The following is a 15,719-nucleotide window of genomic DNA, read 5'->3' as shown; positions in this document are numbered from 1 at the left end:
AAATATACTTTTCTCTGACTTTTTTTAAAGCAATTCTGTAAGGGGCAGCTTTAGAAGCTGAAATCTTCCGATGTCTAAAAAACAAAACCACAATATAATAAATGCTATACTCTCTTTTTTATGTTCTTTAAAAGAGGTAGACAGAGTACATGGACAATTGAATCTCCTTCTAAAAATTCGACTTTTTCTTGTCAAAGCATACTGGTTAAAAAYAGAAATTGTCAATGATTTAAATGCTCTCAGAGTAGGCTTGTAGTCTGTTCTGCCACTGTCTATTTCTGACCTCTAGATAAATAAAGCGCTTCATTCTCCAGAATAATTTATCATGAGACTAGAATTGGATGCATCCAATGAACAGTGAAGTCAAACGAAGTTTCTTGAGAGTGGTTCTGTTCAAACAGATATTTGACATGTAGAGCAAGAAACTGAACCTTCATTAGAAGAAAGCATCTTCTTTTCATCAATGTTGCTAAATGAGTCCTCATTCCTATCGGACCTTTTCAACATGTGAGTTTTCCCTTGGAGTCTTCACTGTGAAGGAGAGGAAGCTGCTTAGTGTAGAAACAAGTTACTTCCTACAGTACAATGAAAGAACTATGAAATAACTCTGAACCTGAAATGCTGCAGATAGACTTTACCATTATTGATAATTCCACTCCTGAGCTCAACTACAGCTGTTTATGCTGTTAGCATGTATGGCATTTTTCCCTGTTCTGACTGTGACTACCTTGGTGAGAAAATGAGAGGAACAAACTGTGTATAAAATGTACTTTTAAGTGGAGATTATCCTCTAAAATCTTCCTCACTAATGAGTTTCAAAGAACAAATTCTACTTACTACTCCACAGCCATAAGCAGGGAAACACTATCTAAACCAGGACTATATTACAGGCTGACCAGAGAAGGACAGGTCCAGTCTGTCCGGACATAATGCACTTAGTCCTCAACAAAATTCCTGCCAAGTATCTTACTGGATARCTTTGTGGCATCTCCCTCCACAAATAACCCAATTTCTTCATGAGACAAGGTGTTTCAGGAGATGAACATGTTCCCTGTTAGGTGACAGTGGAAGGGCAGCAGGTCTTCTCCAAAGCAGGTTCTTAAATACAGCATCCTTCCTGTCCCTTTGGCCCACCTCCCCTCACACAACCCTTAGGAAAGAGGACTTTAGTGGTTGTTATGTAACCAAAACTGAAGTATCTTTGTCTGGAATTCAAGAGGCAAGACAGCAACACAACATACCACACACGCCAGCAGGAAATCAGTTGGCCCAGCGTATGCACATCAAACCATACGAACGTGGAAGGTGCTATGGCATGCTGCCCGGACTGCTGCCACAGGATGAGGCTCTAGCCAACACTGATCCAAAGTACGAGGAAATGGTACTATGAATCACTCATTTCTTCTGAAATTTTTTGGCTTTGGATTAACTTTATAATATTAATAGGTTTCTGCAGTAAAATCAACTTGTCATTAAACAGAGTTCAACACAAACCTGATCAAGATTCTTTCTGGATTTTATATGGTTTAGAGCTGTAAAACCTATAAATACTCCAACTATGAAACTTAGATAAAATTATTAAAAAAATCCATCAAAGAACCAGTGAATAGACTATATATTAAATAAAACAGTACAAAAAATAAATGTATATATAAAGTAAAAAATATATAAAATATATACAATGTCAATAGATTCAAATATTTTTGTAAGAAAATTTATTCTAAGATGATCATAAAAATTAATGTACTTTTTTTTTTCTAGTTGGTACATCAGTAAAGAATGAGTTATAGACATTCTAAATGTCTAAAGTTATAGACATTTAATGGCAGCTAATTCGGATTTACTATACTGGTTGAGGTTTACTGAGTCCACAGTAGCTGAATTGTACTTTGCATCTTTCCATTAACTTTTAGTATATTGTAAAGAATAGAACATCAAAACTGTTGTCATGTAATAGGTTATAAAATCTAAAGTTCACATGGAATGTGAATAAAAAAAAACAACACAAAATCATAATGTAATTTTGCATCTTATTTTTTGATGCAACAGTAAAATAGTCTCTCCTCCCCTTATTCTTTCTTTTTGACAACATCAGCGTTTCAAGCTTTCCAAGATTGCAGGTACTAACAGCTATTGATCATAAATATATTTAGTAGAGGAAAGATCCACTTTCTTCTCTCAGACTTCTCTCCTTCAACTTCAAGAAAACCAATCTGCATTATTCATCTACTTCTTTAGAAGTGACAAACATTAGCTGCTTGCTGCAATGCTAACGGACCTCATGGCACACATTATAGTTTGAATCACAGTTTTAAACAGGAAAGCAAGCCTCATTGTTCTTCTTTCTGTAGCAAGTACTGTGAAAATGGACTATTTTCTGCAAATTCAGAGTAAAAACAGGTTAGAGCTGTAATTGGTAATTACCTCTGCTTTGATAGTATTACCTATTTGAAAACATTTAATCAAGATGTCAACTTACCAATCCATTAGTTAGAGTAATATATACCGTTAAACACATAAATTACATTAGCCTGACTTGAAGGGTCAGATCTAGACCAGCAAATTCAGGAGGAATTAAATAGTTAGACGTTTTAACACACATCCATTAGAACTGCTTGGTATGAATTTATTCTGGAATTACCTATGCATTCAATARATTTTTTTTTTCTCTTTTAAGGTTTCTCGTAACTATATCACGCTATGGTCTCTATGAAAGCTTCTAAAATTGGGTTGAAGTACGCCCCAGCCTTATGTATATCTCAAAGCATCCAGCAAAATTAAGCTATTGATTAACAAACAAAATACACCATCTACAGATCCACAATCTACTGGACACAGCTCTGACAGTCCGCAAGAACACTTCATTAGAGCAGTGTTTACTATGTGTGTTTTTTTGCCCCATCACTGGAATATCAAATCCTTAAATAACCCCCCCGTTGCCCATGCACGTTACTTTTATTTACTCTCAAGTGAAGAAATCTTCACTGAAGTACAGTTCAATCAGAAAAGCAGTAACTGCTCAACTGCCTCAGGTCTCAGGCTGCACCATCATGGACCTGCACACTGGAAAGCTGCTAAGGTGTGAGGGAAGAGGGGAAACGCACCCTTAGCCCTTTGCATAAATACATGCCTGAACAGTGCTGCCCAATTGACTGCTTCCACTGAGTCCTAATTAGTTATTTCCATGACTCAAGTTTCTTGCAACTTTTGATACAGTAGAGATCAAATGATATATGTCACTTTTCATATAATACTACCATACATTCTATGCATCATATACCAGGAAAATTGCTTTAATCTGCTCCAGCAATAGAATCCTGTGATTTCAAATTGACAACACATTTTGATTTTCAGTACCTTGCTCTTCTTATTTGTGAAGTAAAACATTTTATCTGACTTCATTTGGAGATAACAAAGACGGAATCCAAAATGACCTTTCTAAGTCATTTCTGAGGAAAAACTGCACTTGAACTCTGTTTTGTGATACCGTTTTCTACCACAGTCTCTACTGCTACCACAAGTGGGTGAGCTGCAACATGCAGTCGCCTCCTCTAACAGGCCTTCTATTACCAGCTCTATTTTTCCACCCAGGTTTGATATTACACACAAATAATGAATTCTCTCATGATACGGGAAGAATACTGATCCCAAACAGTGTTTGGCCAAACAGACCGAAAAAAAAAAAAAAAAAAAAAAAAAAGATGGTAATTCTGTTAAGAAAAAGAAGCCAAAAAAGAAAGACAAGTACAGGTCTGTCAGAAGGCTGCAGAAAATAGGAAGAAGAAAGTATAGGTAGGTGGAAAAGAAGAAGGGGAGGCTCACAATACACAGAATTGAAGTGCTAGGAAAATAACAATGACCAGAGATAACATAATAAAAGGAAATAAAGTACTTAAAAAAACTTAGAAGAGTCCCACAATTCTGTAACATGGTTATGTAGACRTGTGAGAAGTATGCAAAGATTTAAAATGTAGGTATCTGTCCAACACTTTGCAGCAGCTGTCATTCAAGAATACAAATTCACATATTATTATACATGTGATAAAAATGTCTACTTTTACCTTATATGAATTATATTTTCCTTATATTTGCTAGCAATACTGTGTACTTCTGATATTCATTCTAAAGTATAAAAAATGTAGCATAATTTTCAAGGTTTGATTTCAGGGCTGAAAAAAATGTTATTTGAGATTTTGTAGCTACAAAATAATGTTTGCGGGAGTGTATAGAAGTAAAGCCCGGTCCCACTCTGCCCTCACTGAGACATAAACAATACTCTCATTTTATGTATCTCCAGTAAATACTAAAGAATTTAACCGGAATTATGCAAATAAAAAATAATTAAAAAAAAATTAGGTATCATTTTCAGTGAATGGTTCTCTCCAGTCTATTCTTAAGGCAAGGTACAGTATTTCCAAAAGCAGAAGCAAATATTCTATTAACTAGCAATATGCAAAAAAAGTCCCACTGTCAGCTGGTAGAATCTGTGCACCAAGGAAAAGTGCCCTTAAAAAGGAACTCGATGACGCCTTCTAACCAAAAAATGCTACAAAAACATCCGGACTTTATCATATCCACCAAGGTTACATTTTCTATGGTGCTTGCCTCCCCTAATCCTGTTCAGGCCAGCTGAAGCTGGCTGACAACTTTACATTCTCAAAGTTGCCTTTAATTTAGAGAAAGACCTGTCCCACTTTCCAAGGAGAAGAGACTGCAGCTGTGCAACGCCCTTGTGAAAACTGTGCAGGAAGAGGAGGATAGAAAGATTCCTGCTACGCTTCTCCTAAAATGCCCTAACCCAGCTAGGACCTGCTCAAGGTTCTGTTAAGCAACATTTCATGTGACCCTCTTCCCTCGGTCGCATTAGAGCAGCTTCTGTTTCAGAGCTGTGGCATCCAGAGAAAGAAGATCTATTCTGGTGAGGAAACTAAAAAAAAKGTTTGCATCATTTTCCACACCATTCTCTGAAACTCTGATTTCCTGAACTGCAAATGACATTTTATAGCATGTTTCCTCGAGACTGCACTTTAAATGTTACTTTCAAACTTCACTGTTCTCGTCAAGTAATTGATTTTGAAGTAGCTAAACATAAACTATTATTTATAGATATTTAAGTCTCATTGCCCAATAATTTAGAATAAATAAGACCTAATTTACCTCTATTACCCTTTTGTCAATTTACATCTATTATCCTCTGTCAAWGACAACTCTCAGTCTTTTCACGTTGCCATTCAGGGACAGATAGAGATCTGTTAACATGTACAGATACACTTCATTATTCTTTTTCTAGTTCTTTCATAGCCATTATACCTACAAAAAATAAACAGGAGAATGGCTGAACTCCTTTAGGCTGATATCCAGTATCTGYAGAGATAATTTTGACCTTGAAATAATTGGCTTAAAAAACCCATAATTTCTTTTTCAAATCACTTAAAGGAAAAATAGGCATTGTATCTACAAAAACAAATAAATCTGGAAATAGTTGCTCCCCTATTGTGCTGAAATTACTGGTCCATAATGTTGCCATTTCTGTTTGAACTGCCTTATATCTACTTTTGTTTCAGTTTATATTCAGATTGTAAAATATTTGAGCAGGTTCTATACTTTTTATTTCTGTACAGTACTTCTGCTGCTRCTTGCTCCTTTTGATAATGGATTTGAAGTGCAAGGACAAGAAAATAATAGTGAATAATGGAAACAAGATATTTCACAAATACTATATTTGTGAAAAAGTATATAATGAGGTAATTAAACTTAAGTTATACAAAAACACTATTTTTTTTTTAACGATAACAGACATATCTAACATTTTCTAATCAATATTAATTTTACTAAATCACCTTGCCAAACTTAACAAACAGAAAATACAGTTTTCACGGAATATATAGGTTAATTTCATTAATTGAAGCCTTTAAAACTTTGAAACTATTACTGATATTTCTGATAACATGTGCATGCATACGTATTTCCTTCTGTGAATGTAATATATACATCACATATTCAAACTGGAAAACAGAAGATTCAAGTACTAGCATTAAGAGTTAAGACAGCCAGTCAAAAATCTAATTGAAATAGTTAAAATTGATATAATTTTAGTACATACATAATTAGTTACATACACAATTTAATACGTAATTAGTATAATACTATTTAAAAAATATTCATATAAAAGTTGTCATATGTCCCAAAACTAGTACCATATATGAAGCAGGATACTCAGAGGCACAAAACATCTCACATCTCTCAAGGCACAAACGGTACTAAAGTGAACTCTTAAATATGACTTAAAATGGTAACATAAAAAGAGAAGAATAAATTTTCAAAAATCTACCACCACTATATAAGGTGCACAACATTCTGCACCTTTCTTCACTGACAACAAGCTACTTCTTTCTGTTCTTTCTGTACTGACAAAGTTCTTACAAGTTGTAATATTTGAAATTGCAGAAGCTAAATGAAAAAAAAAAGTTATCATCATCAAGTCAAAGAACCTTCAACTTAATTCTTTCAAGTGGCATATATGTACACCAATTTTGAAGTTTGTTAGCACTCAGGCACAAGCCAGTTCCAAAGAAAAGGAAATTTTTAATTAAGATATTATAYTAAAAAGTTTCTCTCTGATAACTATATTTCCACTAAAGGAGTCATTTACACATACTCAATTCATTTAAAGCTTCAAAACTTCTTCATTTCTTAATTTTCATGCCCATATACGATGAAGCAGTGAAGTGCTAAACTTTTGTTGTTACAGTATAAAACATCAAAGAACTCAGCACAGTTAAGGACTAATCTCAGCTCAGAGGAGTTTCCGTACTTCCTAAACTGGGCTATCTGATTCAACTTTTATAGCTTCATTACAGTGAAATACTATCTTCAAAGTGTGAAATGGGAAAATGGTAGGCACCTCTGGGTTTTAAGAGCTCTGAAGCATACGAAAACCTGTATGAGGCAATCAGGTAGCTGGGGAACTGTGAAGCTTGCATCTCCTCTGGGCAATAGGAACCAAAAGCAGCTGTTAAGTCTGACAAATTCTTAAATGTTTTTAAAGCTCACAGACGTAAGCCAGCTTAGTGCTTAGCCAGATTAGTGTTTCAGTGGTTGCTTAATCATTTACTATGCATAGCATTTGTGAATGCTGCAGTGTTAAATTGGCTAAACTCTAACGACAGTTTACATAATCAAGCGTTAAACTTCAAGTAGATAAGCAAGGTCATTGCTGCCCCTAGTGCCAAGAAGAGCTCCCWAGTACTGCAAGATTTTTGGCCTAGTTAGCATATTTGCAAGGTTCTTACTGGACTGTCTTGACAATTATAAAAGCCTATTTCTCKATGGAAAAATTGAGGAATTTCACAAGAGAATAAAAGTAGTATTCTATTTTTTCAGAATTTTTTTTTACAATCTCTAAGAATGAAAGATACTTTTTGCAAAAATTCATTCTAMTAAAGTCTAAATTACCAAAATACAAATAAATTGCAGTTGCATGGAAAAAACACTCATGGATTTAACACGCACCATGTAAATAATTAACCTAAAATTGTTCTGTTTGTCTTTAAGCAGTATTTTGTGCAAAGCACTAACACTTCAGGGTCTATCTGATATGACAATATTGTTTTATGCTCTACATTACAGCCACTCATTCTGAGAAGAAACTCTTTCACTGGATCTTTGGAAGTCTCAGTGGCACTTTCTGATACACTTTCACAACAGATAGTTTGAGACCCAACACACACGTTCTCAGAAAAGAAACTCACAGCAAGCTAGCCATACCCTCAAAGGCCACAGAAAAAGATTAAAATATTCTTAGTTTTCTAGAACTACTCCTTCAGATCTCACCGCTCACATGATTCCTATTTAGAGTTTTTTTCTTTGCTCGATCAGTATGTACTTTATGGTCATATCTGTGGCTCTATCCTTTTTCTCCTTTTCCATTTGAAAACAGAAACAACAGAATAAGATCACCATCCATTAGTTAACCCTAACAATGCAAAATATCTCAGAACAACAGAAGGAAGATGGACCATGCAATCCATGTGGGCAGTATGTCTTCAAGAAACATAGTTATCCACAAGGCATGAAATTGAGCTTTCTCATTTGAGTGCTTCTCCACACAGATTCACAGTTTCTCATATTGTAAAGCTAGCAGACATCATAGTTTCACTTCCTCTAAACCCTAGCCATTAAATTTTCCCTGATTTCCCTTATTAAGAAAATTAACCTGTAATGATTAAATTTTATTTTTCAGAAATGTTTCCAGTCTTGTGCTGAAAAYATCAAGAAATACAGAATTTATTTGTTAGTTTGTTCGAGTATGGCGGGGGAAAGATTTTGATTAAAGACAGATTGACTATCACTTAGTAGCTTTTGCTTTTAGATCCATTTCAGACACCAAGAATTCTCTCACTTCTCTAAATCCACAGAAACTGTTCTACAGATTGTGACACCTTGCTGTGGCTTGATAATTGTATTTTRAGAGAAGCATCTGATAACAAAAAACAACAAACAGTATCATTTAAGAAGAAAACCTTCTTCCTACATCATTTAAATACCTCAGGATCTTCCTCCATGAGAAAGAAGTTTTATTGCTTGAATCCACTTTAAAAAGCCAAGTTCTTAAAAGCATCATGACACCAGCTGTACACAAAGTCACTGTCGCTTATGGAACTTGCCTCAAATATTTAACAGGTATCAACTTCTATCCATTTCCATTCACTAGGGGATGCGGTAAAACTATCAGAAATAAGAKCCTACAGCATGTGTAGTAACACATGATTTCTAATATTTTCACTGTAATATCTACAGAATCAGACATGCTCTGTAAGCAGTCCTGAACACACGTAGCTGTCTGAAGGTAGGAGGGTTTTTGTTCTGTTGAGTGAGACAGTATTTGTTATATGAAACACAGCTCTTCAGTGGTACCAACTGTGGCCTCTGACAAGCTTCCCTAGGTTCACTTCATCTTCTAGGAAAGACATTAACTGTGTGAACCTAAAAGCAGCTGAAGCTGATTTCACCCACTTGGGCAAGATTAGACTAAATACAAATCCATAGGCTGGAGAGAGAGCCAATGGAAACTAAAGAACTGAATGTTAACTGAATGAACTGAATTTTGCAGGTTATCTTCTGAAATCTGCCCATATAAGGGCATTTTCTGAGAAAGAAGAATCCTGAAACATTCAGGTTGAATAAGAAAACGGAGAAAAGGAGAATAATTGTATGAGGAGAAAATAGCAGGACAGCAACACAAGAAATAACATCCAGAAGAATAAGGGGCTTTGTTTCCTCTGTCAGAAAAACAAACTCACGAGCAATTCAGCCAGCACTCAGAGGTTTGTCTGCGCAARTACTGCTTAGGCGAGCAAGTTAAGACCATCAGATTATCTTGTGCTTGTTACAAAAAGCATGAAAGATAACGCTGAGATTAGTGAGAATGTCTGCAACTCTCAGCTCTTGCTGTAGTCTCTCCAATGTGCCATCTCAAATAACTGTTCATATCTATTTGTAATTTATTCTTCATGATCTCAACCACTAGAAAACATTTTTATGAATTTATTTCAAAGRAAAGTTCCAATCTGGAAATAAAGAAGTCATTTCATGAACTCTGGTTCAGAGAAATCCTGGAAGCACCCAGTATGAGATAAAAGCCTAAAAAGGCCAAAATTTATGAAGTCTCTACCAGGATAACAGCAGTTTTGAGGTTTGGATAAACCAGGCTAAGTTACGGAAAGGGAGTTCACTTTCAYGCGAACAAAAAACTCCAATATTGATTATGTCAAATATTTTAATTAAAGATCTTTAATTATACCATCTGGAATACAAGAAGTAATCATCATCTTGTTAACACTTCATAGGTAAAGGATACTAACTTTTTAATTACCTCTGTTGCTGAGAAGCAGCACAGAGTGATAAAGTCTAGTTCATTACATTAGAATTTTCAAAGTTGTTTATTCATCTACCAGGAAAGACCAAAATTAGGTTTGTAATTCTACTACATTGACTGACGCATGATAAGCAGACAAATGGGCATTTCTAGGCTTTCCCTGGCCAGAGAAAAGATTTCTTTTAGTTACTTTTTGATACATGGCACACAGAACATCCATCTTCTACTTTTAATAGCTGAGTTTCACCGACTTTATAATTTGGTCAAGAACAGCACATTATGTGCGTACACTAGAGAAGGAATATGAAAAATGACCTTAAAAATATTGATAAAAAGGAAAAAGTATATTTAATAAGCTTGCAGTTGTACATTATTCTCAAAAATGTTTCATTTTAAAAGTAGTTTTTATATAATTATAAACAGCACATTAAGCAACATGAATTAAAATCTACAAAGAAAAGATGAATAAGGAAACCGCTGTTTGACCAACCTTTATGTCTGTGAGATCCATCCATGTCAGAAAACTCAATGTGATTTTCATCAGCCCAATACAGTCTACGGTTGACATAATCTATTGTAAGAGCCATAGGTCTAGATATCTGTGTTTCTACGACAACTGCTTGACTGGTGCCATCCATACCGACACGGCCAATGTGAGGGTACTCACAGCAATCAATCCAGTACAAATATCTACGAAACAAAATCAATAGTTACATTGTTCACAGATGTAAAAATAGTAATAGATAATTCGTTTATTTACTTAGTTTCAAGGATAAGTCAGTAATTATTCCACAATACTTTGATCTTCAAGGTAGTTTTCTTTTTCTTATCCACAAGTAAAAAACACTATTTATGCATTTTAGATTACTGATATTCAGTGTAGCTAAAAGTCAGATAATAAATAACTAATTAATTCCTATTTCCTGATTTTCCAAAAAATAGTTTTAATGTAAAATTAGGATTAAATAATGCATTACTGCAAAATGGTAGCTTCATACCCAGCTTGAGGATCTAATGACAGATCTCTAGGAAACTTCACTCTTTTGCTCACGAGAACAGTAGGGTATAAGCCATTGAGTTTAGACACCTCAATAACTCTCTTTTCAGTATCAGACCAATAGAGATTCTTCCCAATCCAATCAACGGCCAGAGCATTAGGAACAGCTGTATTGTGTACTACCTAGAAAAGCAAAAATTACATAAATTAGTCATTTAAATATTGGGAAAAACAACAGCAATTCCAGAGCTATATATTTCAGAATATTGAGAGGTTGGATATAGTGACATGCAGAATGAAGTATGCTGTAGTAAAGTCAAATTACCAACTTCCCTGGATGACAAACTAAATTTTAATAATTTTATATCTTTTATTTTTCAACTTCAACTTTTTAATTTTCCTTCCTGAAATTATCAGTGTGACATTTAATGTATGTAATCCAGCATTCTTCACCTGCTCAGTAAATTTTCATTTCAAATTACAACACTATGCATACAACATTGTGTCAATGTTTGACTTCATTTTTTAAAAAAATTGTCACTTCAACTGTATAAATATCGCCTCCATGATCAGATACAGAAGAAAAATGAGGTAACCATCAGTTCTCCTAGACAAAGGAAGCTGAAGCAGGTATGATGAAAAGATGCTGGCTCCTAAAAGGAAAGTCCTAGGTACTATATACTTCTTCTGAACAGTAATATTTACACCAAATAGTAAATAGCAAACCAAGTATGAAGGGAATAAAATAAGAAATTCATACTTCATGGGAAAATGTGGCCAATCATAAGAAATTCTCATAAATAAATAAAAAAATAAATATAAAGGATTTACCAGAAGATCAATTACTTTATAACATCAATTGTTAAATGTGCTACAGTAACATATTAAAATATATACCTAAGGGATAGCAAATTACCATTTTGCACTTCATAAAATTACTGACAGAGTAACAAACAGCTACAGTATGTAATTGTTGATAAATATTACACACAATTTTTAGCTTTCAGAGGCTAAATCTGGACCAAGGTTTTTAGTGAAATGAACTGAAATATTCACATAAATGGTCATATATATGTACTTATTTTCACAAATTTTGCTTTGCATTTCTTGACATCTTATTTAAGGAAAAAAAAAAAGTCCATCAGGATGACACTTTTTCCTCCAAATTTCAAATGATTACTGAAGGAAAAAAGTAATGCTTCTCACGTCCTCAGCCTGATTTTCTTCTCATGTTTGTTTGAATTCCTGAAGCCTTTTCTTAAAAAATGTAAATATTATTCACCAGGGTGGTGGGTGTTTTGTTGTTTGTTTGTTTGTTTTTCGGTACTCTCCTATCTGGCAATTACAATTTGCTGACAGTCTGATTCTTCTTGAGATAGCACGATTAGAAATAAAAAGTCTGTGGACAACCCCAGCTTCCCCTCACCACTATCAATGTTTCTAAAACCAAAATACGGACTCAGCCACAGTGGACAAGAAGTCAAGTAGGATACTTTGTGCACTGTCCAAAGGAAATACATATGATCTAAGGATTTAAGGGATTTTGACAGAATCACACATTTTCCTGTATCCTGTTTTTTGAAGGAAAAACTATCATAGGGATTCACTACAGCTTTAGAGTTTATACTGTATTTTAGTTTCATTCCCAGTGGAATCAGAGTTAAATAACTTATGCTCATCCACATTCTTTTTAGTTCTGAGACTGGTTATTATTGTGTGAAGGACAGAAACAAGGCCAACTGGTGCCAAGCATTTTGCAACCTCAACCCTTAGAAAGACTAAGGCTATGCATGCTCTGAATATTTGGGTCAGTCAATCTACTAAGCCACAAATGAAAAACATGTATCTCTTCTCTCTGTATCCTRCACTGGTGTACAATGAGGAAACAAAATTTACAGGCTGTGTTACTGCTCATTTGTTCGTTGTCTATGAGGAAGGTCAGATATAAGAGAGTAAGCAAAGAATAATTTCTTACTGTTTACCATAAATCCAAAAATGTTCATGTAAGTCAWCAAATATGCACAATAGTGGACTTGTGAACTTATTCCACTCTACAGGTAGAACAGACAGGCTGTGTAGAAATGACAATACTGTTTTACCCTGGATTATTCATAGCAAAGACGCTGACTATTTTTCACTATCAGTGCAGTGCAGGTGAGACAAACATAAATTGAAGACCACACGAAGTAATAKATCAGTTTGTTTACACAGCTTACATACTTATACCTGTCTTTTTTGTTTGGCTTGTTGTAAACCATACTGAACTGTCAGGTCAGTCAACTGCCAGTTAAGTCATACAGAATTTAGCTCATAAATACAGTCCTCTTCTTCCTTATCTTTATTTCAAATAAAATACAAAGCTAAAAAGGCAATTATATTTTACAAGGACTTGCTAGTTCATTTTGTGTATATGTATGCATATATCAAAAAATTWTAATTTAGGTTGCAATCCTGAAGAAGAATTTCCCAAAATACTCAGTAAAATTTAACTCTAGTAGTGACATTATTAATCCCCAATTACCTTGACTTCACTTCCATTCAAGCTCATTCTGTTTATACGACTGCCATTTGGTCTGCTGGAATCAATCCAATAGATGAACTCTTCTCTATAGTCAAAGTCTATTGCAATCACATTGTTCAACCCCTAAATTGGAAAAAATTAAGTCTACTTATTGAAATACGCTTGACTGAATACAAACTATCTGATAGCGTGCAAAATGCAAAATATACTGCACATAGCATTCAAAATGTTTTATTCTATTGTGTATATATTTTTGAAGTGCCTACATTTTATGTTTCCACTTAATACTTGTAAACAATCAGAATAAGAAAAAAAATTGTAACAGTAATATATGACTACGAAGAACTTACTTCAAAATGCAGATGACGTATGAAACTAAATGAAACTCCTGCATTTTCATTCCAAATATTAAAATGTACTTTAAGAGTAAATATTTCCACTTTTACTCAATTTCTTAATTAATTACCACTTGTAGCATTACTTTGGCAAACTAGAGAAAAGGAAAAAATTTTGTGACAATTTCCACCAAATGTAAACATTAGAACACCATCTTATTTAGGAACGGAAGTAAAATGCCGTCCTATATAGGAATGGTAGCTCTTTGGAAAATGTGAAAACATTCGTTTAAACAAATAAACTCAAAAAAACCAGCACAAAATTTATTATCTTTAGAGATTATTTTGTTTTTCTATTACTACATATTATTCAGGAATTTAAAGTGTAAACCTGAAAAAAGCATGAATTTTAATTCCTGAATAAGGAGGGGTTTGATTTTCAGATGCTGTGTTACAGGCAGTATATATGTAAAATGTGAAGACCAGAGACTGGGCAGGCACATGCAAATCTCCTATAGTCATGCCTTAAGCCAGATATTGAATTTGACTGTGTTCAGAGGAGGACCCCTTGCTCCTTCTCTGAGATGAGGAAAACTGTGCCCCGTAATCTGCTTAACATTCTGACATGTAGTTAAATCTCAGCTATTTTTAAAATTATACAAAGATGTTATCAATCAAAGATTAGACAGCACTGCTAAAAAGAACAGATACTGTTTGGAATCTTTTTAAAACTACAATATCAATTCAATTACTGYTAATCTTCCTGAGAATAGGTTATTGGGCTGATCATAGAAATCTCCCTCATTATTGAAGGTCATAGCTGTACAGGGAAATACCAAACTAGCCAACTCTAAAATAAACCACGAAGAAGAGTAACATTTAAATGTGTTGAAAGTGAGATGTAGATCCAAAAGCATGATTAGTTTGCATAGACCATCATTAAGGAATGCCTGAAACAATACACTGCTGGAAGACCACTCCCATTTTCAAAAATCATACATCCATGTACACAGCATTTTGTACAACAAACTGAGTTCTGTCACTCACAATAACTATGCTACAAAACAATTTTTTCTTTTAAATTGTTTTTTTTCGTACTGTTAGTATACATGCATCTACAGATAAGGCCCTACCCCAAATTCTTAATAAAGGAGATAGCACATAGATGAATACAAAAGACTATCTAGGTTTTCTAACATTTTAGAAAGCAAAGTGAAAAAGTTAGTGAAAGACAGGCCTACACATTTTAAACACTAAACRTTTCTTAAATATTCAGAATGATAAAGAAAACGGACTGCCTGCTAATATTTGGGTTTAAGTATTTAATTATTTTAAGTATTCTTTATTTTGGGTGATTTTAGTTMCAATACTTATCAGAACATCAACTGCAGGTAAAATTGGTTCAGTACAACTGCAATAAATTTGTCTGGACAGACAACACCTCTTGTTCCTGCTCTATATGTCACTTTTAAGTCCTCCTAGCATAATTCTTTATCTTTTTGTATGTAATCTGATTTTATAAGGAATACTGAAACTTTTAGATGTCATCAGCTGTGTTATGTCTCTCATCTCAAAGCTGTGTGTGTATTTCTTTTTATTACACGTGGCACACTATCCTTAGTCATGAGATGTGTTCCCTGGCATCCTGATTAAAAAAAAAAAAACAAACAAACACACACACATGAGAAACAAAACAAAACAAAACACAGCCAGCTAAAATCACTAATAATGAGGAGGTAGAGACTGTATCTGCTCTCTCTCAAGAAATCCTGGGAGTTTGATGACTACGAAAGAAGGAAATGGCAAAGGAACATACATGAAATATGTAATTCAAACAGTGGCACTGTTTAGATACATTTGAAAAAAAAGAGAGGAAAAAGCTGGCACGTAACAATTCAGAGGAGAGTGAGTGAACTCCTACTTTCAGTTCCCCTATTTTGAGTTTATACTGAACACTTGTTAGAAAGACAAAACACAGATCAAATACAT

At 34.2% G+C, this 15,719-nt stretch overlaps 1 protein-coding gene across 1 annotated transcript in view; it reads right to left on the bottom strand.

Annotated features, from left to right (window-relative positions):
• The window catches only part of LRP1B (LDL receptor related protein 1B), a 236,065-nt gene that overhangs the window by 93,528 nt on the left and 126,818 nt on the right, over positions 1-15,719 (bottom strand). The window contains exons 39-41 of the mRNA XM_085320958.1: positions 13,396-13,518; positions 10,876-11,057; positions 10,368-10,567 (exon numbers count right to left, since the gene is read on the bottom strand). Coding sequence (XP_085177084.1) covers positions 10,368-10,567; positions 10,876-11,057; positions 13,396-13,518 — 505 coding nt within the window. The remainder of the gene's footprint in view (positions 1-10,367; positions 10,568-10,875; positions 11,058-13,395; positions 13,519-15,719) is intronic.

This window comes from Rhea americana, unplaced genomic scaffold (genome assembly GCF_003343005.1).
Source record: "Rhea americana isolate MKP2758 unplaced genomic scaffold, rheAme1 scaffold_67, whole genome shotgun sequence".
In the NCBI taxonomy this organism is placed as follows: domain Eukaryota; kingdom Metazoa; phylum Chordata; class Aves; order Rheiformes; family Rheidae; genus Rhea; species Rhea americana.
Note: the sequence above shows the minus strand (reverse complement) of the source record. Positions and strands in the feature narration are given on the sequence as shown.